The sequence below is a fragment of the Desmodus rotundus genome, chromosome 4 (genome assembly GCF_022682495.2).
Source record: "Desmodus rotundus isolate HL8 chromosome 4, HLdesRot8A.1, whole genome shotgun sequence".
In the NCBI taxonomy this organism is placed as follows: Eukaryota; Metazoa; Chordata; class Mammalia; order Chiroptera; family Phyllostomidae; genus Desmodus; species Desmodus rotundus.
Window position 1 is genome coordinate 105,063,416 of NC_071390.1, and position 22,450 is coordinate 105,085,865.

The 22,450-nt window shown below is 43.9% G+C and overlaps 1 protein-coding gene across 5 annotated transcripts in view; it reads left to right on the plus strand.

The window, feature by feature from the left end:
• The window catches only part of WDR37 (WD repeat domain 37), a 60,245-nt gene extending 45,446 nt beyond the window's left edge, over positions 1-14,799 (plus strand). For all 5 annotated transcript variants that reach the window (XM_024580733.4, XM_024580732.3, XM_024580736.3 and 2 more), the window contains exons 12-14: positions 7,923-8,057; positions 8,507-8,621; positions 11,986-14,799. In XM_024580733.4, coding sequence (XP_024436501.1) covers positions 7,923-8,057; positions 8,507-8,621; positions 11,986-12,117 — 382 coding nt within the window. In that variant the 3' untranslated portion in view covers positions 12,118-14,799. The remainder of the gene's footprint in view (positions 1-7,922; positions 8,058-8,506; positions 8,622-11,985) is intronic.
• Positions 14,800-22,450: the final 7,651 nt, after the last annotated feature.

Consider the following 22,450-nt stretch of genomic DNA (forward strand, 5'->3'; position numbering starts at 1 on the left):
ACCAAAAGATCTCTGGTTCGATTCTCAGTCAGGGCACATGCCTGGCTTGCAGGCCTGGTCCCCGGTTGGGGGGCACATGAGGGGTAACCACACACTGTTGTTTCTCTCCTTCTCTGTCTCCTTCCCTTCCCCTCGCTCTTAAAAATAAATAAATAAAGTCTTAAAAAAAAGTTCTATCTTTAACACTTATGTACTGTAGTAGTGTGAGGGGGATGTTTTATCTTTTTTCTAAGCCTTTGCGAATTCAGCAGGGACTGGCTAGGGACTGGTTTGTGGTGTCTGTACTCCACTCACCCAGTCACGGCTGCACCGGGACTGCAGGTGGGGGCCTCCGCCATCTCTGCTGGGAATGCCCGCACCGTGTGAGAAACCACACTACGTGGTCAGGAGGTGAAGGATTCAGGCTGCTTTATTCCACACTGGAGTTCCTTCCTGTGTAGTGTCTGCAGTAAGCCTCTAGAAGTGGCTGCAGTGTGGAAAAGCAGGAAGTGAGGCATTTTACAGTCTTATGTTGAGGACTCTTAGTCAATAACTGTTGGTTTTTTTTTTTTGTCTCTGGTATGGGTTCTATAGGTTTGTGCCCATGTGACCAATAAAACCTGTAGAACTTACTACCTTTGCAAGTAGACGTGAGTGTGTCCCTACACAAAGTCACCCTTTTCTTATAACCAAACATGAGAGCCTAATTCTCACAGAAGAGCAGAGGAATGGTTGATCGGGAGTGTGTGTTCAGCGCCATCGCTCATCTTTCATGGTGTCTAGGCAGACCTCCTGTGGTCTCCTGCTTCCCCTCAGGCCTTTTTGGGTGTCTGTCCTTGAGCTGGGACTGAAATGCAGTAGTGTCATCTGAAAAAAGATCCCAGACCCTTATATAGTCATTGGTTTCACGTGATGCTATTTGTTCACTAGGCAAGCCAACGATTTGAAGGCATCTAGTTGGGAAGCCTGCCTGCCCCTTTGCTGGGCTTTGGTGGATGCTCTCTTGGGGTGGGACTCCACAGACAGGCCGTTCCAGGACTGTTACCCTGGGGGCTGTGGATGCACAGACATTTCTGCAAGAACCTCTTACTGTAATAAAACTTACTTTTAGGTTAAATCCAGTAACTACCCTTTGAAAGGAACATGAGATTGTTTTCTAATAGGAGGACCCAGATTCGTGCCTCCCAGCACCACCGCCTTCCCTGTGGAGTGTGGTAGAATGTCTCCTCTCCTTCCTCCCCCTTTTTTAGGTTAGTTTTGTTTGTTTCAATTACTATAAAAAGGGACTGACGGTCGAGGCTGTCACTGGGTCATTAAGCTTCCCCCATGGGTGGCCAATGACTCTAGGTCTATACCCAACTGATGGTATTCACAAGTGTGAATAAACTCTGACTTTGAAAAAAATCTGAAATTAGCACAGATAAACTATCTGAGGACACCAAATAATTTCTTTTTTGTTTTTTCCATATGTTTGTAACTTTACTCCCTGTCCATGTGAACTTCAGCAGTTTCTTCTAAAGAAAGCAAAACACCACATCTAACAAGAAAACATTTTTAAAAAATTAGTTAAAAAATTGTAGTGGTTGCTTTAAAGTTATGACATTTTCATATGCCTTATTGCCAAATACCCAGGAGAGAAGTATTAAATACTAAAATGTAGGTCATGTACTTTGAATTTTGTATTGTGCTGTTAAGGTTTTTGTGTGCTTTTAAAAAAGAGAGTGTGTTTTGACAACATGACGTTTATAACCAGGCGGTGGTTGATTTTCACCGTACTCAGTTCTGTACTTGGTCAGTGAGTGAGGGGTGTGTGGGACCGTGGTGGAGATGGGCAGTTGTCTGTCAGCACCACTGCCTTGCAGGTTTTGTGTCCAGTACTAAGTATCTCCCCTGGGTATTTGGCAATAAACACATATGAAAAATGGCTTAACTTTAATCGTTACAATTTCTAGCTGATTAGAAATTCTGGTAGAACGCACTTGGTTTGTGAACCCATTGCTCCTAGTGATTGGTTTCAAACCCTTGCCTGTGGGAGGAGGAGGTGTTGTTCTTTGAGGTTTCTTGTAGGGTGGCCCCAGAAGTCCCTGTGGGGTTGGGGTGGAAATTACTTCCTGGGAAAGAAAAGGACCTGTAGGATTGCCAGTGGCCTCAGAACCATATGGAACCTAAAGCCTCTCTCAGCTTCATGTCCCCTTACCCGTATGCCTGAAAATCTGGTTTTATCTTTTTTTAATAAGATAGATTGGATTAACTTTATTTGAGAAAGTTTAGACATACATAGTTCCTGGCAGTGGTTGGTATCGAAGGTTCTCATAAAACCAAGGACTCGGATTGACAGTGCAAACTCCACTGTACGGCCCCATGTCGTGTCTTCTCAGTTTCGTTAGCGTAAACACACCACCCAGGTTCACAGAGGAAAGGAATAGCAGCAGCACTGGCAGAATGGGGCCCGACTTCAGTGGTTGTGGTAAGGGCTGTTTTTGGAAGTTTACTTTGTATTAATTAGCGGATGTTTGTCTTGTCACGGAGATGTTAGTAAGTATATTGTGTAGCTTCAACTGCCGGAGTGTGCATTTGCACCTCGTACATGTGGACGCAGTGGTGATTTTCTGTAAACGGGGTCATTTTGCAAGTCTCATTGTGTTTCACTGAGAGAGGGCTTGAAGTCCTTCCATGTCAGCACCTTGGAACCAACTTGTTCCTTCTACCTCTGCTGCTAAGAAGCTTGTAGTTTGGATGTATAGTAATTTACTTAATCAGTCCCCTGTTGATACTTTTATAAGTTGTTTCCAAGTCAGAATATAGCTTGTAAAGTAAAAGGAGGGTTAATAATATTTCTCCATTTGCCTTTTTAAAATTTCTCATTTGAGAAGGGCTGATTAGTACCTAATAAAATAAGGTCTTCAAGGAAATTAGTGTGATTAAGTCACTTTCCTCCTCAGCTTTGTCAGGAGCTACCCAGGTTGCTTCTCGTTTATTGAAATAACCTAGAAAAAAGTTGTCAGGTTATTAACAGCTGAAAATCTTGCTAACTACATTGTTCCAGACCTGTGAAGACAGTCAAGAGCTGTGTTTGGACCAGGTTCCACGTGTTGGCAGAAGCCACTGAGCAGTGATGTGAAGTGAGCAGAGTGGGGAGGCGAGCAGCTGCCAGAGGTGGAGCTTGTCTTTGGAAGGATAGTGGTGCTCACGCTCTGTGTGCGGAGGCCTGCGCTCGGGGAGCCCAGGTGGGCTGTATCACCTGGTCAGGTCTGTGCTTGCTCCCTCTCAGCCACACATGGGAGCTGCAGGGTTCTGACTCTAACACCACGCGGGGCCCCTTGAAGTCAGTCCTCAGATGACCAGTATGTTTAATGTGTGCATCACACACGAGCTAGGAGGAGACCAGGCAGCCACCACTCAGGCGGCTGTCCTAAATGCATAAGGAAATGCAGGGTGTTGAAGGGCTGTGATAATAACTAATTCTGAATTTTTTTAAGTGAAATTTTACATGTAGTCACCTTCCGTGCTTATGTGGAACCCAGGGATGCTTCCTGGGGCCACATGGTTCTGCCCCTTTTAGTCTGTTTCAGTGAGCAAGTCATACTTGTTTTGAAAAACAGTTGTTTCTGAGCGTAGTTCCTGAAGTAGCAGAGCCACTTCTGTATCAGGGGAGGTTAGTTATGCTTTATTTTATACATACACATATACACCTATCTGTACATGTGTCATGTTCTGTGTAGCTGGTGCCACTTCTGATGGGCATGCTCACATGGATATACCTAATCTGCATATACATCCCAGTTCGTGTAGCCCGTGTCACTTCTGATGGGCATCCTTATATACCTATCTGCACACGTTCCTTGTAGCCCACACCACTTCTAGTGGGCACACTCACACACACATACACTTACTTGCATGTGTCATGTTTTGTGTAGCCCGTGTCACTTCTGGTGGGTATGCTGACATACGGTTTTGAAGCACATTGGCACACAATCTCGGGCTATGAGGGCTTTTAGTTCCTCTGGTGCAGTGTTAGGTGATCACTCCATACTCCAGTCTGAGCAACACTTCCTTTATTACCAGTAAAGGAAGGATTCTCCTGGGAGGGGTCACTAAACACCCAGGGCTGGGCGTGAGGCTCCCTGTGATGTCTTTCTTATCAATTAAAGCAATAGTGACCTTCCTTCAACTTTGTAATTTTTGGCTAATCTAGTATATTGGAGAATGAAACACTTGCAGTTCCTGATATATTTCTGACTTTTACTTTCTAACTGTTCTGATGAATGGGGCTTGTCTGTATCACATTACCTTCAAAGCTGATGTAAAAGTTTTTTCCTTTTGGAAGATTAAAAAAATAATAAAACCTTTGAAGTTCTTTCCCAGTTTCTGTACACAGACTCACATCATGGTGATGTTGAGACACTGGCTGTTGTTCGTTGATGAGTATGCACCAGGCAAAGTTTGGGACTCAGAAAACATGGGAATGGAAAGTCAGGTGGTTAAAACCAGAGATCATTCCTTACCTAATTTAAATTGTGTGCATTCCTGTCAGGTTTCTGTAAAATTATTGCGGTCATTACAAATATTCAAACTTATAGTTGACTGTTACATTGTTCAGTAAGAATGAAACAAGGACCACAGTTTTCACAGAAGGGAAGTCGGTATCTTGACTTAGATATTACAAGCGGGAAGTCAGCGTATAAATCTTACTCATTTTAACTTTTCTGTAATCATTTGAAATCAGGTTGTATGGCACTATCATCTTTAAATAATTTGTGGAAAAGGGCTCTTAATTAATAGAATGCTAAGGAAGAGAATTTAGCCAGGTTAACTGAACATACTGTTTTGTTGTGCTCTTAAAGCCACTTTTGGAGCCCTTCTCTCTGGCCAGTAGTAAAGCTGGTGACTGCAGGGGTTTTTTGAGAGAACTGTTAGCAGCACATTCCAGCCACTAGAATTAGACTGCATGTTCTAAAACTGCAGTGCGTGTCATTAAAGCCGGGGCCGCTGCCGTCTTTTTCACTAGAACGTAAGCGTCACTCGGAATGGTTTTACCCTCTCTTCGTTGGGGTTCTCTCACACAAAGAAGGGCCTGGCACATAGCAGTGCTCAGAAATCCTTGTCGAATGGATGGTTTGTAGTTCAGTAATTTAGGAAGGAAATCTTTCGGTTGTCCTGAAGAGGGAGGTGTAGAGAGGAGAACAGCCAAATGAGAATATTGAGTAGCTGGCACAGTAAGGAGCCTTAACATCTGTTTTTTTTTTTTTTAATAGTTTATATATTTTTATTTTTTAACATTTTTACTTGTTTATTTTTAATGAGAGGGGAAGGGAGGGAGAAAGAGAGGGAGAGAAACATCAATGTGTGGTTGCCTCTCTCACTCCTTCAACTGGAGACCTGGCCTGCAACCCAGGCACCCGCCCTGACTGGGAATCGAACTGGTGACCCTTTGGTTCACAGGACAGCACTCAATCCACTGAGCCACACCAGCCAGGGCTATCTATATATTTTTAGAGAGGGGAAGGGAGAGAGACAGAGAGGGAAAGAAACATCGATCAGTTTCCTCTGGCACATGCCCTAATTGGGGTCGGAACCTGTAACCTAAGTATGTGCTCTGACCGGAATTTGAAGCAGTGACCCTTCGCTTTGTGGGACCATGGTCAACCAACTGAGCCACACCAGTCAGGGCACGCCTTAACATCATTTTTTTTTTTCAAGGGAACAGTGGAATTTTTAATCCTGAAAAAGACTCATGTGTAATACAAGTTTGACTCTTCCTTTGAATGTTTTTGATCTTTTTTGGGGGGGAGTTAGCCATCAAAGAATATTTAGAAATGAGTTTATTTGGAGATGAAGTTTCCTGGTCCTCTGAGGTATAGTACAGGCTGCTGTGAATGCCTTAAATTCTGCCAAGCACATGTTGTAGGAAAGGCCCAGGAGGGCACAATCCCCAGGACCCTGCTCTGTCTCCTGCAGACAGTGTCATCTGTTATGACGCCTAGTTTCTAAAACAGTTTGGCAAGTGGGGATGACCTGTGGAGGAATGTGGTGACCTTTGATGCCTTTGGACACAGAGGCTATGGTCTCGACAGGGTTAAGTGGCATGGACAGGTCTCCTGTGCAGGGCACGAGAACTCTGCCTCTGCTGGTGGGGAAGCGCTGCAGTCCATTTGCCACGTCAGCCTCTGCTGGACACACATGTAAATGTGTGTTTACATGAATACTGCAGTGCACCTGAACAGGTGGATGGCCGTTGAGAAGGCCACACTGGTTGCTCAGTACGCTTTTCACAGATGGCTCCGTGGACCTGAGGAGAAGCAGCCTATGTTCTAGGGAAGGGTGCCCTGCCTTTTCTGTTCCGGGAGTGGAGCACTTGCTCTCTGGTCTGTTCTTCAGATGTAGAAGGATGACTTCGTTGTGTAGGGAACTGCACCTTACAATAAGAAATGGGTGCTCTGCAGTCAGTTTCTGACGCAGAGCCAGGAAAACACCCTGCTTTAGCATTTCATGGGCCAGCGTTTTCCACATCATACTTTTTTTCCTTAGCCATGAAATTCCAGCAGATTGTTATGCAAAACGCTTTTGTGTCTCTGTGTGACTGGGAAGACAGCTGTTAGTCCTAATGAGGAGTGCTAGCATTACAGTCTTTCCGTTGATTGAGACCCTCGGAGGGAGCGGAAAGTTCCAGATCAGGCAGTGGTGTGCGGCGAGGAGGTACCATGCTGTCAGCTGGAAGCACATGCTCGGCTGCTCGCGGAGACAAGATAAATGAGTCTGCTGGAGTCTGGCAGAGTCTGAGCTTTTCCGGTGTGCGGCCGTGGAGGCCCCGCTCCCCGTGGGACCCGAGTCAAGGGTGCCGTCAGACGACTGCCTCTGTGCCAGCTTTTCTCCTTTGATGGCCCACAATACCTGTCAGGACTGTGATTTATTAAAAACCTAATGTCTTTCAGCATTTCATTAACATAGGGTTTGATGGTCTTCTGCGGAGATTTTTCCCATTAATTTAGCAGAATGTTAACTGAAATTTGGCCCAAACCTTCTAAAAGCTAGAATCTGCAGAGCAGCCTGGTGTCATGAGCTGTTCCCAGAGCTCTGTTGGCAGTTGAATTCTTTAAACGTTCTGTGACCTCTGGACGGACGAGGAGTAACACAAGCCCTTGTGTTGTTTTATAAATAGGGACTTCATATGGGTCACTGGTGAGGTTCCAGGTTTCCCCCGTTTTCCTTCGGTGTAGCATAGTGGCTACCATTGGGCGATGTAGCACCTGGGGAGGGGACACACCTCGTGTCACCTGGGCACAGGCAGGGAGGCTGCCCAGCCCAGGTGCACAGGATACTCCACAGGCAGGGGTCACCTGCATGCTGGCAGTGATGACCTGGGTGAGGCCCACCTGGCAGGGACTCGGCATGGATTTAATGCCGGAAGAGCAGCTTTAGGTCTGAGCCTGGATTGGACCTGGGTATTCTAAACCTGAGAAGTTTATCTCTTGTTTTAGACTCTTAAGTGAAACAAAAATAGTTTGAAATTATGAGAAATAGTGAGGATATATATGTAAAATATGTTATTTATGTGTAGTTAATTTTTATGACTCTGAAAATAATATGGCTCTTAAATATTATGGGAGGCTGTTATTTAGGGCCAGAGTTGTCAGGAATGATGAGATTATTTCCTTGACCATTTTTTTTTATTTTTAAAACTTTTTCCTTCTTATTGAGGTATGATTGACAGGTAAAAATTGGTTGTATTTAAGGTGTACAATGTGATGTTTAGTATACGCGTCCGCTGAAATGATCACTGTCAAGCTAATTAGCATATCCCTCACCTCCCATGGTTACCTGTTCTGTTTGTGTGGTGAGAGCACTTAAGATCCTCTCCCAGAAATTGGAGGTACATGGCACAGTACGAACTAGTCACCACGCTGTACACTAGATGAGGTTCTGACCTTTCCCTTTACTTGCAGCACCGTGACCTCTGCTGTGTTTACCGTGGGAGATAACGTTGTTTCAGGCAGTGACGACCGCACCGTGAAGGTCTGGGATTTAAAGAACATGAGATCCCCCATTGCGACCATTCGGACGGACTCCGCCATCAACAGGTGAAGGAAGCTACTCATTGCTTAGATGTTTACTTGACTTGAAAGGGTTGATTATAGTGCAATGTCTTGTCCATGAGCCTTGGGAAAGTGGTTTAGACCTCTGGGAGAATATTTGTTATTGATCCCCTAATGCAAATTCAGTGTCCATAAACACTGAAACTTAGGTGCAGAATCAGGTTGGTGTAGTGGGCTTTGAGAAGCAGAGTGAGGCAGTTATGGCTCAGTGTTGCAGTGCTTCTGTTTTAGTAACCATGCTGTACGTGTGAGTTGTGTGTAAGTAACTTGGTCTCTGCATCCTAAAGCTGTAGACAGGTAATACTTGGAGTTTGCTGTCGTGTTTGCCATGAAGTGTGCATAGTATGGAATACCCTACTGCATCATAATCTGTAAACTCAGAAACTGGTGCTGTCACTGTTTTATGTGGAATCTACTTTGTCTCTTCTTTGCAGGATCAATGTATGCGTTGGCCAAAAAATCATCGCCCTCCCCCATGACAACCGACAAGTAAGATTATTCGATATGTCTGGCGTGCGGCTGGCGCGGCTCCCCCGCAGCAGTCGGCAGGTAACTGTGCGGGCGATGTGTGTTCACAGAGAGCCTCACATTTGCGAGGTCATCTGCAACTCATGGAAATAACCCTGGGAGGCACACGTGTTTGCAGTTTCCTAATAGCCGCTTAAAAAAAAAAAGTATCTTAACAATATATTTAACCAAATATATCCAAAATAATATCATTTGAACATGTCATCAATATAAAAATATTAGCGAATTTGACACTCTTGTTTTCTTACTAACTTTGGATACTAGATTTTCATTGCAAATACTTGATCTGTATTTAGAGTTCATAAAATTTAACTTTGAGAATGCTTCCCAATTCCTGAACTGAGCAGTAGTTTTTATGTTTAACTAAAAGGAAATCGAGTGTTCAGTTCCTCAGTGTCACCAGCCATGTTTCAGGAGCTCATTTGCATGTGGGTTAGTGGCCACTGTCCTGGAAAGCACAGTTTTACCTATTTGCAGTTGAACTTACACAAATTGGAAGTATATTAAATGACAAGAATTTGCATGGTCAGGCAGGATTGGTGATCATGGATTTAAAGAACGTGGTAGCTTGTTAAGAAGGGACCCTCCAGTCCCAGCCAGGAACCCCTTTCCGTGGTGGGTTGCCAGGATAAACTCCATTGTAGATGTGACCATCTTGGTTGCTAGGACTGCTCGCTGCATTCAGCCTAGAAGGCGCAGTGTGCGGGTGTTCAGTGTGTATACTGAGGTGTTTGCACAGCCTGTCACAGTTACCTGGGTTGTAGTACCAGCTCAGACCTGCTGACTGGGTCTCTGAGGGGTGCCTGGGAACCTGTGTTTTGATTGGTTCTCTGGGTGATTCCAAGTTTGAGGGAGAATCCCCAAGTGAGTGACACACTGGCTCCTTCTGTGAGGGAAATGAGCGTAGCTGCAGTAACAACAGCCAGCCCTGCTTCCTGCTTGGTGAGGCGGCCTTTTTTCAGTTTTGTGCCTGAGCCCCACCACACAGTCACTCTCCTTTGCTTTCTTCAGCCTTTCCTGTGCGCACTGTGATACCTCATTTTTTTTTTTTTTAAGGAACTCGTTTTCTGATACTGTAGTCAGTGTGTCTGTGCATGCTGGCATTCCACCACCATGGCTGCAACATGGTGGGTATCTGTGACCTTGGTGTAGCTGCCCCATGTCTTTTTTTGGGCAGAGCCTCAAAGTGTAGCTGTGAGCTGCAGGCTGGCCATGGGGGTGTTGGGGCTGGAACCACAGACCTAGGAAGATGGTCAAGTGGGATTTGCTGCCAACAGAGCAGCAAGTCCAAGTGGCACCAACTTTCTGAAAGCCCTCTGTGCGTAAGACACAGCTGATTCTTCCCTGTGTGGCTCCTGTGTGTGCTGTTTGAAGTTAGTTACTGAGCTTCTTAATTATGAGTGCATGTCACAGAAACACTACTCAGAATCAGAGTAGCGACGAAAGGCTCACAGCCCCTAGCAAAGCTATAGTTGCTTGTCTGGGGTTGTCGTGTTTTGGTAACAGCTGAGCATCACTGATGTATCCTCTAAATGCCTGTCCTACATAGTAGGGTTCTTTAATTTTCTCTGCACCTGTGCAGTCCATAAAATTGCCCTGCCACATGGAAAACCAGCATTTTCAAATACAAATGTGTAAGTGTGTGGCTTCATTACTTTCAGAATTATTTCCCCTCAAAAAATTGGGAGTTCTTAGCAGTTCTTCGTGGGGCTAATTCTCTGGACACAACTTCATTTTTAATTATCTGTTAATATTCAAACCTTTTGGAATTGTAGAATTCCGTTGTGCTTGGATTTATATCCTCCTAAAGTGGGTCTGAAAAGACTTATTTTTATTGTAAATGAATAACATTTCATTTCATTCTGAACTTGCAACACTTGTTCAGATAAATTGATACTGTTTTCAGTGTCACAGAACCACAGCTAGAAATCCCTGGTTCATGTTGTCTCAGCTTCTTCCAGCTGACAGATTTATAAAGTGACAACGAAACTCAGTGGAACTTGGTCACTAGAGCAGCAGGGGCTTATGATAATGAATTGTTTTAACTTTGGGGAACGTGTAAGTGACGTTTTCCAGAGTGTGGACTGAACAGGTGCCCAGGGAGGAGAGGGTCGTGGTGCAGCACACAGTGAGAGGTCAGTCTACGGACAGGGCACAGGGTCTGCACAGGAGTGTAGAGCTTTTAACATGCACCTGCGACTCCAGGAGGGCACAGAGTGGTTTCAGAGTCTGCACGTACACAGAGCTTTTTTGGGTCATGTCTGTGTGCATTCTGGGAGTCTGCAGATGAAAGGGTGACTGACACCTAGTGTGGGCTTCCAGCTCAGTGGGGACTTAGCTTCTGGATTGCACCCACATTTGTAGGTGCTGCCTGGTCTTTTCCCTCATCCAGTTAGTGGGACCTGATTTCAAGGTTAGTCTAGTGAATGCCTTGAGTTTGTCATCTTCAACTAGTTCTGTCCAGAGACTTGATTTTTACTGCCAGTTTGGATGCCTGTTCATTATTTTCTTGGGTTCCTAACAAAGAAGTATAGAAGATCCCTTCCCGAACCCTTCGTTCTGTGGGCTCCTTACTTGCAGTGCTTTCATTGTGTGGCCTGTCTAGTTCTCTCTGAAACATAGCTAGCAATAGTCATATATGAATGTTTTCCAGAGGGGACTTCTGTGCCGTTCTTTCACTTAAGAAATTTCTGTCAACTGTTCCTAATCCTGCTTCTTGTACTTCATTGTAGAATATAGTAACAGCCATTTATTAGGGCAACATATGACTCTCCTAGGGCGTTACTTGCATCTGTGCGTGTATACACCAAACATAGTGCATTGTAAAGTTTGCACATGTTTTGCAGTAATTTTTTCCAACATTCTGGTATTGAACTGAAATTCCTAAAGCCAGCAGGAATCTACTTGAAAGGCCATTTATTTTTTTCTTTTTTTACTTGGCACCAAATGTGTTTTTCCAGCTGCTTTAACACCTGAACCAATTATTTGTTAGAATGATATTTGAGGTCTTTGGGTGAATTCCATTGAGTTTATTCCCAAACTTACCTAGCCTCATTTATTCATTAAAACATTTTAAATTGATTATTTATTTTTGTCTGACTGTAATCTTACTCATTTTCTTAAAGAATCATAAATGATTCTGTTGTGCATCTCACTGGGTTCTTGTGTCTGACCTCATTCATTTGTCATGGCCTCCACCAGCACATCCCTGAGAGCCTGTTGCCCTACTCAGTGTCTTTGGCTCACTTTGACTAATCCTGCCTATTAATTGGTTTCCTCTTCATTTGGTTGCTTTGAATGGTGTAGTTGTTAATTTGGCTGAGGTTTTATAGCTTTTATGCTTGAGGAATACTACACTAATTCTGGTTTGTGTGTTTGGTAATAGGGCCACAGAAGAATGGTGTGCTGCTCGGCGTGGAGTGAGGACCATCCCACATGCAATCTGTTCACCTGTGGGTTTGACAGGCAAGCCATAGGCTGGAACATCAACATCCCTGCACTATTACAAGAAAAATAAGGTGCTGCCACTATTTGCCATGGACCTGTGACTGGAGCAGACTTTCTCATACCAATCAGCCGTTTTTGTGAGAGCTGGACCCTGAGAAGGGTGATTTGTATATGTCCTTTTCACATTGTACCCAGCTTGCATGAAATGTACAGAACTGTGGTTTTGTTTTTTATCCGTCTTGTCTGTGCTGGCATCCTCTGGTCAGTGGGAACGGAGCCCCTCCCTGTAGCACGTGGCATTTGACAGATGTCAGGAGGGCATCACATTTGTGTGAGTTCAGTGTGAACCTGTGTATTACTGTGAGCATAAGTCTGTGGCATTTCTGGAATAATCCTACATATCTACCTTGTCCTGGGAAGACTGCAGAGCTGTGTTTGCCTCGGCTGATGAATTGCAGGATTAGTAAAAAATTTTATGTTTATTTCCTTGTGAAGTTGTAGCAAGTGTTGTTGTGTAATTCAGCTTCAGCTCTTTATTCTGTTACAGTTCTGTGAAATTAACCTGGATCTTAGAAGTAAAAAAATAGCATCAAATGTTGAGTTTGCAACATTCAGAGAGTTTGTTTTGAAAAGAAAAAGTTTCTGTTTTTATAGAAAATCATTTCAATATCCTGAGGTCTCATATTAGCAAATTCTAAAATATGATTCTGATCACCAATTTCAGATCGTAAGCAAAATTTAAAGCACTTTAGTTTATAGCTATGGCTATAAACAGTTTTTAGAAGTTTCAAATGACTTATCCATTGAATGTGACTTGACATTTTTAAGAAGGCTCTGCTACCTGAAGACAAAACCTTATTTATTTTCTACACCTTTGGTTTGCATATTTCTACATGGGTTCACTTCCTTGGTGGTATTTGAGAGCCAACAATGCAAATAAATGAGTACTACCTCAAAAATAAATGTTTGGAAAACTTGGGAGTCTCACTGTGCCTAGCTAACTAAGCACTTTGGCTTTTAGCTGGAATACTGAATTCAGTTCAGAAGGCAAGAAAGACAAACAGCAAATGCATCTTGAAGACAAAAGGCGCTTCCATTAGCTAGCAGGGTGGCAGCTATAGCCATAGTTCACAGGTGACAAGGTGTTCCAGTCTCTGCTGCCGGAACGCTTCTCAGTGCCAACCCTCCCACTGCTGGGCTCGTCACTCTTGCCTTCTTAGCAGTTACTGTGTCTGACGTTTGTGAGTTAGTGTTCTTGTTGAGTTACAGTTTCGATAAAGAGACATCTCAGTGTACTGCTCCTCATATTTTTAATCCTTTGAATATGTCCACTCGGAGACTGGCCCCTTAGAGAGGTATAAGAGGGTAATGTTGAAAATGACCATAGGTGACCCCATTCCTCGTGTGTCCTGTTTTGTAGTGACACGGGCTAGAGCACCGTTGGCGAGGTGCAGCACAGGGGGGCAGTGTGCAGGCTGCCCTTGGGCGGAGCGCCTAAGGCTCAGGTCCTGCAGTAACTCATCTTCGAGACTTAAGCCCCGAATCATTGGTGATTCTGAAATGATTTACAGAGCCTGGCAGGGAAGAGGGACCAGGAAAAATCAGAGTTGAGGTTGCTAACTAAGGGACAAACAAGAAAAGTTTTAGGGTGACTTATTTTTAAAACTCAAGAATTGGTTGTATTTTTAAAGTGTGCCATTTGCCCTGAGCACACTGAGGACAAAGTCAGCTTGTCACTGAGCCTGAGTACCAGGTTCCAGCCGTGCTGTCCTGAGTGGTCTCACTGCAGGATGTCTGGTGGCCATACCTTCTCCATGGCGCCATACCCCAAAGGCCTGAGCGTGGTGAGCTCTCAAGGATGATTTGCCTGACCACATTCTTGGGTTCCTCTTGTGTTTTAATTTGAATGTCTGGGTGTCTTAGAATCACTGTTAGGAACATTGAAAAATGTGTATAAATAGCTAAATCAAACTTAAGAACCAGATCTCTGCCAGATTAAGAATTTCGAAGCTTTTAAATACATATTTGTGATTGCCATTTAATTCTGTGCAGAGCAGCGCCCTTCATGGTTGGCAGCTGCTCACTTTGCTAAGCAGAGGGGCCAGCCTCACTCGTCTCCTTGAGGGCGTGAGGCCCCACGGTGCTGGAGTGGGTTCCCAGGCATAGGACCTGCTTCTGCTGGCTGCTGCGTGTCCTCTGATGGGATCCCTTCAGCTGCTCTGGTCGTAGTGCTGGTGATTTCAGAAGTCATGAAGGAGACTGGGGGGTAGTGTGTGTGTGCACATGTGTGAGTTTGCATGCATGTATGTGTCTGTGGCTAAACTTGTCATGTGATCAGCCACAAGTGATTTCATCTGAAATAGTGTTTTGAAATGGGAGTTGTTTTGTCCCATATGCTGACATGTCCAGAATTTCATTTAATAATGGAAAGGGGATGTGTGGTTACTGAAAACTGTGTGTTGGTAGAGAATTTCATCCGAGATACACTGTTGGACAAAGCAACACTCTTTTGACCACTGCACATCAGTTTCTGTAGAGTCAAAGATTCTGTACATATTTTGCAACCTGAAGAATCCTATGTAAAATTATTTGTTGCTTAAATGTGTGGGAAGACAAAGTTTCTTTGGGACAAAGTACGCATTTGTAAGTGTTGTGTAGAAGCAAGTGTTTCTTACTGTATCGGTGTAATTGTTTTTAAGTGTTCTATGTCTTCATTGCAATATGAAACTCATTAAAAATCCATGTTCCATAATTACTATTGTCAAAAGTTTTGTTATTAGGAGTGTCTTTTTATTATTTTACTTTTAAAAATTATTTTACTTTTTAAAAATATTTTGCTTTCGTGCAACTTTGTTAATAGCTACTGACCATAACAGTGAAGTAGAAATTGTACAGATTTCTAATTATAGTATTGCTCAGTTAAAAAACTTTAATTTTAGACTTAAATGATCAGTTGTGTTATATTTCCTATCTGTATGTTAGGCTAATATTAAGTAATAGATAATTATGCACAGGCATTGGTGGAAATGCCCCTCTACTTAACTCTCCTTACTCTTAAAAAACATGATTGTTGTTGAAATTTCATAATGACATCTTCAGTTACATTTAAAAGTTCACATATTAGTATAAAGAATCAAGAAGGCAAGATTTGTATTGCTATGGTGTCATCAAAATGCCACTAAGATGTGTCTCCTTTACTATCCATTACATAGATACTGTCTTCTCAGTAAGTTAGAGGTTAAATTACTCTAAAACTTGAGAACACCTCAGTTGTTACGTATAACATATATAGTCCATATTATGGAGGGAAGAAGCTAAAAGTGAAATCAAATAAAAAGTGTTCCATAATTTAGAAATAGTACCAATAAAACATTTTAAGCAGCTTCTGGTCAAAAATAAAATAGAGTAAGCAGATCTTTGGAGTTCTAAGTGTCTATGTGATTGGCAAGTGAGACCCATTTGTGACTTGTGGGCTGGAGTAGAGAGCAACAAGGGAGCTGCGTTAGATCGTTCGGGCCAGGCATCTCTAAAGGGATGGGGTCAATCTGAAACCTGAAGGTTGGCAAGGATATCAGGGACTGAAGAGGAAAAGAGGAGCAAGGGAATGCTGTACATAGAGCATGGTGGTGTATAGAGTGAGGGGGGGGCACCTGACCAGGTGGGGTGAGGGGCGGGGCCGGGCCTGAGTCACGCAGCAGCCTTGGAGAGGGCAGGTTTGCTCCCTGTGTGCTCGCTGACGTGGGGATGCGCTGAGGGGTCACTGGGAGGCGTGTAGGCAGGAGACATGGTCGCAGGGTGTGCTGGTCGCAGTGTTGTGGAGGAAGGGCACGGCCTTGAGTCTGACTTGGAAGGAGACCTGGAAGTTCTTGCTGGAAGGCAGGGCTTTTTATTCCACAATTCAGGTGCATTATGGAAAAATGCTGTTACTGGTAGCACACAGCTTTGATGTCAGGCGTTCCTTAGTTACCCAAAGGATGTTTTGAGTACAACCTAGAATGTATGAGGACTTTTCCCTAAAGGAAATGGTAATGTGTTAGGAAATTTTAACCGCTATTTGGAAACATTGGGTTTAAGTTACCTTAGCTAAATGTGTTTACTTCCTGTCTGCCCGGCATTTTGTCACCAACAGGACAGCACCAGTGCCTCTTACACTGGGTGCCACGTCTGCCTTTCGCCCTCATGGGCTCAGAGTGCGTCGTTATTCTGTGCCCCATCCAACCCAAACTGGGTGTATCAAAATCCTCCCCTGAAATTTTGGAACTAGAACTGAGAGTCAGTCTCCAATAGCTTCATCTGAGTAAAAGGATGCAGGTGTGCTGAGAGAAATTAACTAGAAGTGTGTGCTCAGCAAACTGACTTTCAAGAAGGTGTGAAATGCGGGTGACGTGGGCTAAACCGTTTTCACCAGTACGCCTTTTCTGACGGAGCTTCATGAGATCCTGTAAGGAGAACGAGTCATGAAGACATAGTTTCAAAGTGGGCAAACACCCCAGCGGACAGCCGTGTAAAATTGTGTCTGGAGTTAATGGCGTATTTTGTTTTTCGGAGTAAGGAAAAGATGATTGATCAAGAAGGCACCAGTCAAGGAGACGGGAGACCTGATAGTGCCTCTCAATCTGTCTTGCTCATTGGACTAGGTTGAGAGTTTTTAAGGGTTTAGGGGGAACATGTATGTAGCAGTGCTGGTGGGGAAAATTTTAACTGGTGGACCCTGGAAATCAGCTATTTATGTTAAGAGCCATTAGCATTGGGTCTTCCTGGACAATAGATCCTTGGCTGCCTTTTAAAAAAAACTTCCATGTTGATTTGAGAGAGAGAGAGAGAAACATCGATTTGTTCTACTTATGCCTTCACTGGTTGACTCTTGCATGTGCCCTGACAGGGATGGAACCCACAACCTTGGCACATTGGGAAGACGCTCTAACCAACTGAGCTACCTGGCCAGGGCTAGTTTTTTTTAAATTTTAGACTCATTGAACTACATCACTCAGTATCTGAAAAGTTCCATTTAGTGCTAGTCACAACAACATAAGGTGCCTGTTGGGGAACAACTGTCTAAGAGAAAAGACACATGAAATTACCCATGGGAATATAGGAACACTTTAACAAAGACATTAAAAAAGACAAAATGAGAGATCATTGTATGTAAGAATTAATATGAAAAGTCAGTATGGTAAAAATGTCAGCTCTCGTGTTGGTGAGTAGATTAAGTACAGTTCTAATCCAGACCATCCTAGAGTGTTTTGAGGGATTTGAAATCTTGGTTCCTAAATTTATTAGAAAGGGGAAAGGCAGGGGTTAAGAAGATGCCCAAGACGAGAAAAGAAGAGGAAAAAAAGGAGAAAAATAAACTTGGCCTGGCAGGCTGTGGTTTGTAAAATGTAATGTTGGCATAGGGAACAGAAGAGCTGAGCAGTGGAACAGGAAGCCAAGTTGATTCTTAGAAATGTGTAAACCTGAAACGCTCCTGCTCATGTAATCACATCACTGATGAAAGCAGCCTATTTCGGTAATGGTTCTAGTGCTGCTGGTTATCCATGTGGAGAGAAAAAATGAACTTGGAGCCCTACCTCACACCAAAAGGAAATTGCCACATTACATATTAAAGAAAAAACATTAATATTTTTTTAAAAATGAGAATATTTTTGACTGAGTTTATTAAACAACTACCCCAAAATGCATTAACTGTACTAGAAAAGATTGATACATTCAAGCATATTAAAATTAAAAGATTGTAGGACACCTTAGGGTGAAACCATAAATTATAGTTGTAACGTGTAATACACAAAAGGTTAATATTCAGTAAACAAAATGAAATTCTACACATCTCTAGGAGAATGGGACAGATGCGAGTAGGTATGTCACAAAAGAGCTGAATAGCCAGTAAATACAGAAATTAAGAAAATGAAAATTAAGGCCAAAATGAAGCACCATCTCAGAAGCGTTGGATGGTGAGAACTCTGTCAAGCATATCAGCTGTGGGAACGTTTATATGTACGGTTGGTTGGGTATAAAATATTACAGCAAACTTGCAGATGCTGTAGGTCTGGATGTGTGTGTGCTTCCTGCTGCAGTGAGTACTAGGGGTACAGTCAGGAACGTTTCGTTAAAAGTGTGGTGTCTGGAGACCTTGCAAGGGTGTTAAAATGAAGGTTTCTGGGTCCAACCCCACGGCTGATGACCCAGAATCTTTGGCAGGCTGGAAGAATCTGCATTGCAGCCAAGCTCCAGCATGGGCTCTGCTCTCCAGTTTGAGAGCTGCTGTCCTGAGGAACCTTTACACATGTGCACCTGGGGTCACAGGCAAGGTCGTGCTGCCAACGTGGGACAACCTGAGTACATGGACAGGGACTGGTGTGTCTACACAATGGGTTTACAAAGCAGTGGAAATGAGTGAGGCACGCACGGCTACGCACAAGCGTTGATCTTAGGATCACAGTGTCGCGTGAAGACATACGCCCTGAGACTGCACAGTGCGAAACTGTCTTCATAAAGCACGCGCAGGCCCAACCACACACATCTGATTACACTCACGCATTTTGGGACTTGGGGATGAAAACCCAAAATTCAGCATGGTGTTCTCCGAGCCAGGAGTGGAGTGGGGGTGGGAGGCAGAGGGTGGGATCAGTTACGAGCCCAGAGTTGTCAACGTCCGATTCATAGTTTGGATGCCGAGTACACAAATCTCTGTTCTAATGTTCGTCCCTCTTAATTGTCACTACAAATATTTCTTTAACGCATCTAATGTCATTAAAAGAGTGATACAACAATTCTAAAGAGAACGTGTGTGTTATTCCAGAGATGGAGAAAGTGAATGCTGGTAAAATGGGGGATTTACAGTGATGTTTAACCGTATCTGTTTGAAGCTTATCATCTAAATAATATCTGTGTGTGACCATATTTTATTCATTTCAGATATTAGTTCTTTTTCCACTTACAGTTTTATTATTCTAAAATGTCTGATTTTCGGTTGGGGTGCACATTCCATAGGAGGAAAAGCAAAGCCAGTTTTGTCCCAGGATTATGTTCTTGAAAAACAGTCACCGAGGACACTGTGACCTGGTGGTGTTACACTTGTCAAAATTGGGTTGTTTGAGACACGTTTTGGAAATTCCAGCTTGGAAGTGGGAAATGTAATAAGGATCTCGTTTACCAGGTGCAATCATAAAACAGTGAAAGTAGTTTTCTTAGGTTGCTCATAAACTGGGCCTGAAGATAATTTCAAATCCAGCAGACAGTCCGAAAATTGTGTTAAGCAGTGGCCGCATATCAGAATAAGAATTTTTATTCTCACAGTCTGTTTTGGGGGAAAAACAGCATTTTAAAATGTAAGTTAAATTTATACTTGAGTAAGCCTTGGCGGTTTATGTTTCTCAGGAATGTGTTCCCCTCATCTGAGTCATTGAACTTACTGGCATTAGGTTGTGCATATTTTTCCCTTGTTACCATTTAATATCTGTAGGGTTTGTAGTAATATTCCCGACGCTCCCTCCAAACCGCTGTCATAATATTGGGAACATTTTACTGTAATTATTCACTGTCCTTTTTACCATCATGTAGATGGTAAGAGGCAGCCTAACTCATGGCAGTCCTCCGGAGAGTCTGGGTGAGTGGCTGATGAGGGCTGTTTCGCGAGTGAAAGTGGGCTGACACAGTGTCCTGTGCCGGCAGCACCCCCCAGCGTGTGCATCCCACTCTACACTCACCTGGAGAACTGCTTACATCGTCTGTCCACTGCCCTCCTCGCCTCCCGCTCTCCGCCCTGAGACCTCACCGCCCACACCCCTTGTGGTAGTGCACAGCTCGGCAGCGTCCCCCTGAGGCTCCTTCCCCTCCAGCCTAGCCTGAAGAATGCATCGCGGATGGTTTCCTGCTTACTGTGTCAGGGGCTATTTCATATCCTCAGTAAACTTGTGTAAATCTTAAAAAACTGTTTTTAATGTATGAAAACAGCAGCCTACATTTTTCAGCTCCTAAAGTCAGTACCATCTCCTAAATCAATTTAACTGTAAGTGTGGAAGAGCTGAATTCCTGTGGTGTGTCTGAGCCCCATTTCTGCCTGACCTCAGAAAGCGGCCGTTGTTGTCCCCTCCTGGCCACGGTGAAGGCTGTCGCGAGGGAGCCGAAGCACAGTGAGTGGGTTACTATGGCGGTTATCAGTGTTTTCAGATGTTAGAGGTGGAAGTCGCCCTACTCGGCAGTGTCTGGTTTAATCTGTACATTAGTCCCTCTGCAAACTGCTGCCTGGCCTGGAAGCTCATCTATTGTTTGAGCAAGTGGCTCTGTGGTCTCTCTTTGTGGAAGGGGGAGAGAGAAGGGAAGATGAATATCTCCCACAATCTCTGCCACTTCAGAACCACTGAGCCTGACTGATAGGAGGGATATTTAACTGGCCTGCACAGTGGACAGGCTGGGCATAGAGCTGCTGGTGGAGTCTGCCAGGGCCTCCTCAGTGGTTGTCATCTTTGTCCTTAAACTCCTTCTAGTGCTTCTCCTCTTCTGATACACCTGTGGGTGCCAGTGTCCTCCTCCATCACAGGTATGTACACATATAGGCACACACATGCATGATGGTGGCACACACATGTATGTGCAAGCATGCACACAAGGCAGAGGCAAACACACAAATGGCATGCACACACATGAGATGCATATGTGATGGAAGCACACACGAGGGGTGCACACACCATGGAGGTGATGCATATACATGGAGGAGGCAGGCACACATGGAGGTACACACAAGGACATGCACACATGGGAGCATACACAGCGCAGGCACACGTACACATAATGGCATGCATGTGTGTGCACATGACGGAAGCACATGAGTGCACATACATGCAGTGGAGGCACACATGGAGACATGCACAGGTGGGAACACACGATGGGGGCATATATGTGCAGGTACACATGAATGGGATTCACTTGCACAACGGGCATGCACGACAGAAGCACCCACATGCACAAATGTGATGGAAGCACGCACACACATGATGGAGACACACAGGCATGCGTTAAAATGTGACAGAGGCCTCCCTGGCCTTCTCTGCTACAGCTGCAGATGACTCTACCCCACTTCCTTTCTTTTTGTTTCCTTCTCCCAGGCTTATTTGGGTGCACCTGAGAAATAAAACAGTATGTGTTTAAGGCATACAACTTGGTGATCTGACATTGGAACACACCGGAAGCAATCACCACACTCAGGTTAGTGAACCTCCATCCCCTCATGTAATTACCTCTCATTTTCTTGGGGAGAACACTTAGATCAAGCTCCCTAGTTGAGGTGAGCTGGTCAGCGCCACAGGTTCATCTTCAGCATTAGTTCCACTTCGCTGTGGAACGTCACATTTCACAGGACCTGGGATTACGATGTGGACATTTTTGGGAGGGGCATTATTCTGCCTATCTCGGCTGGTATGCATTTTAGGTTGCTCTTTAAATAACTCCCTTTCCATGAACTAAATTAATTACATAATGTTTTATAACATCCATGTACTTCTAAGCTCTTCAGTGTGTTCATAGCATGTTATCATCTGCCAGGCTTCACAATAAGCTTCTTGTTTTATGCTCTTTAATCTCTCACCATTCTATGAAAATTATATTTACAAGCGTTGTTATCTCTCTTTTCCCCTCCAAATCAGACTAAAGTTTTTTTAACAGGAGTGAATCATTCTCTGGGTCTCAATTTCCCTATCCTTAAGTGAGTTTTTTGGACATTCTGTTTTTATTATGGTCATCAGAATCACAAAATGTGGTCTTTGTTCTAAGGAAATTTGCTATACAAATGGGGAGGTAAGCTATCTCTCCAAATGTTGAAGTTTTTTGCTGGATTGCTTGTGGTATGGTATTTGACTTTTACTGAGATTGTCAGTTTTGAAGTTCATGTGATAAAGAATTCACCTAAAAATATTAGTCTAAATGCAGGACCCATACTTTCTGGGAAATGTCTTAGCATGTAATTGTGGGGGTGGGGTGGACTAGGTGGTGAGGGGGCTCTGGAGTGCGGGTGGTGGTGGCCCCCTTTCATTGTGTGTTCAGGCATTTGCTGCAATATTCAGTAATATGGGGAGGATGAAAATGCTAATCTGATTATTTAGAAGTTTCATAGTTTCCTAATTCTTCCTGAGGCATGTTTTTAAAAGATTTTATTTATTTATTTTTAGAAAGAGGGAAAAAGAGGTAGAAAGAGAGGGAGAGAAGCATCAATGTGTGGTTGCCTCCTACACACCCCCTACCGGTTACCTGGCCCACAACCCAGGCAGCATGTGCCCCGACTGTGAATCGAACTGCCGGTGCTCAATCCACTGAACTACACCAGCCAGGCCCTAATTCTTCCTGAGGCCTTTTATTAGGTCCCTGGTCTCACCTCCACACACTGTGATAATTGAGTACCAGAGAAGCTG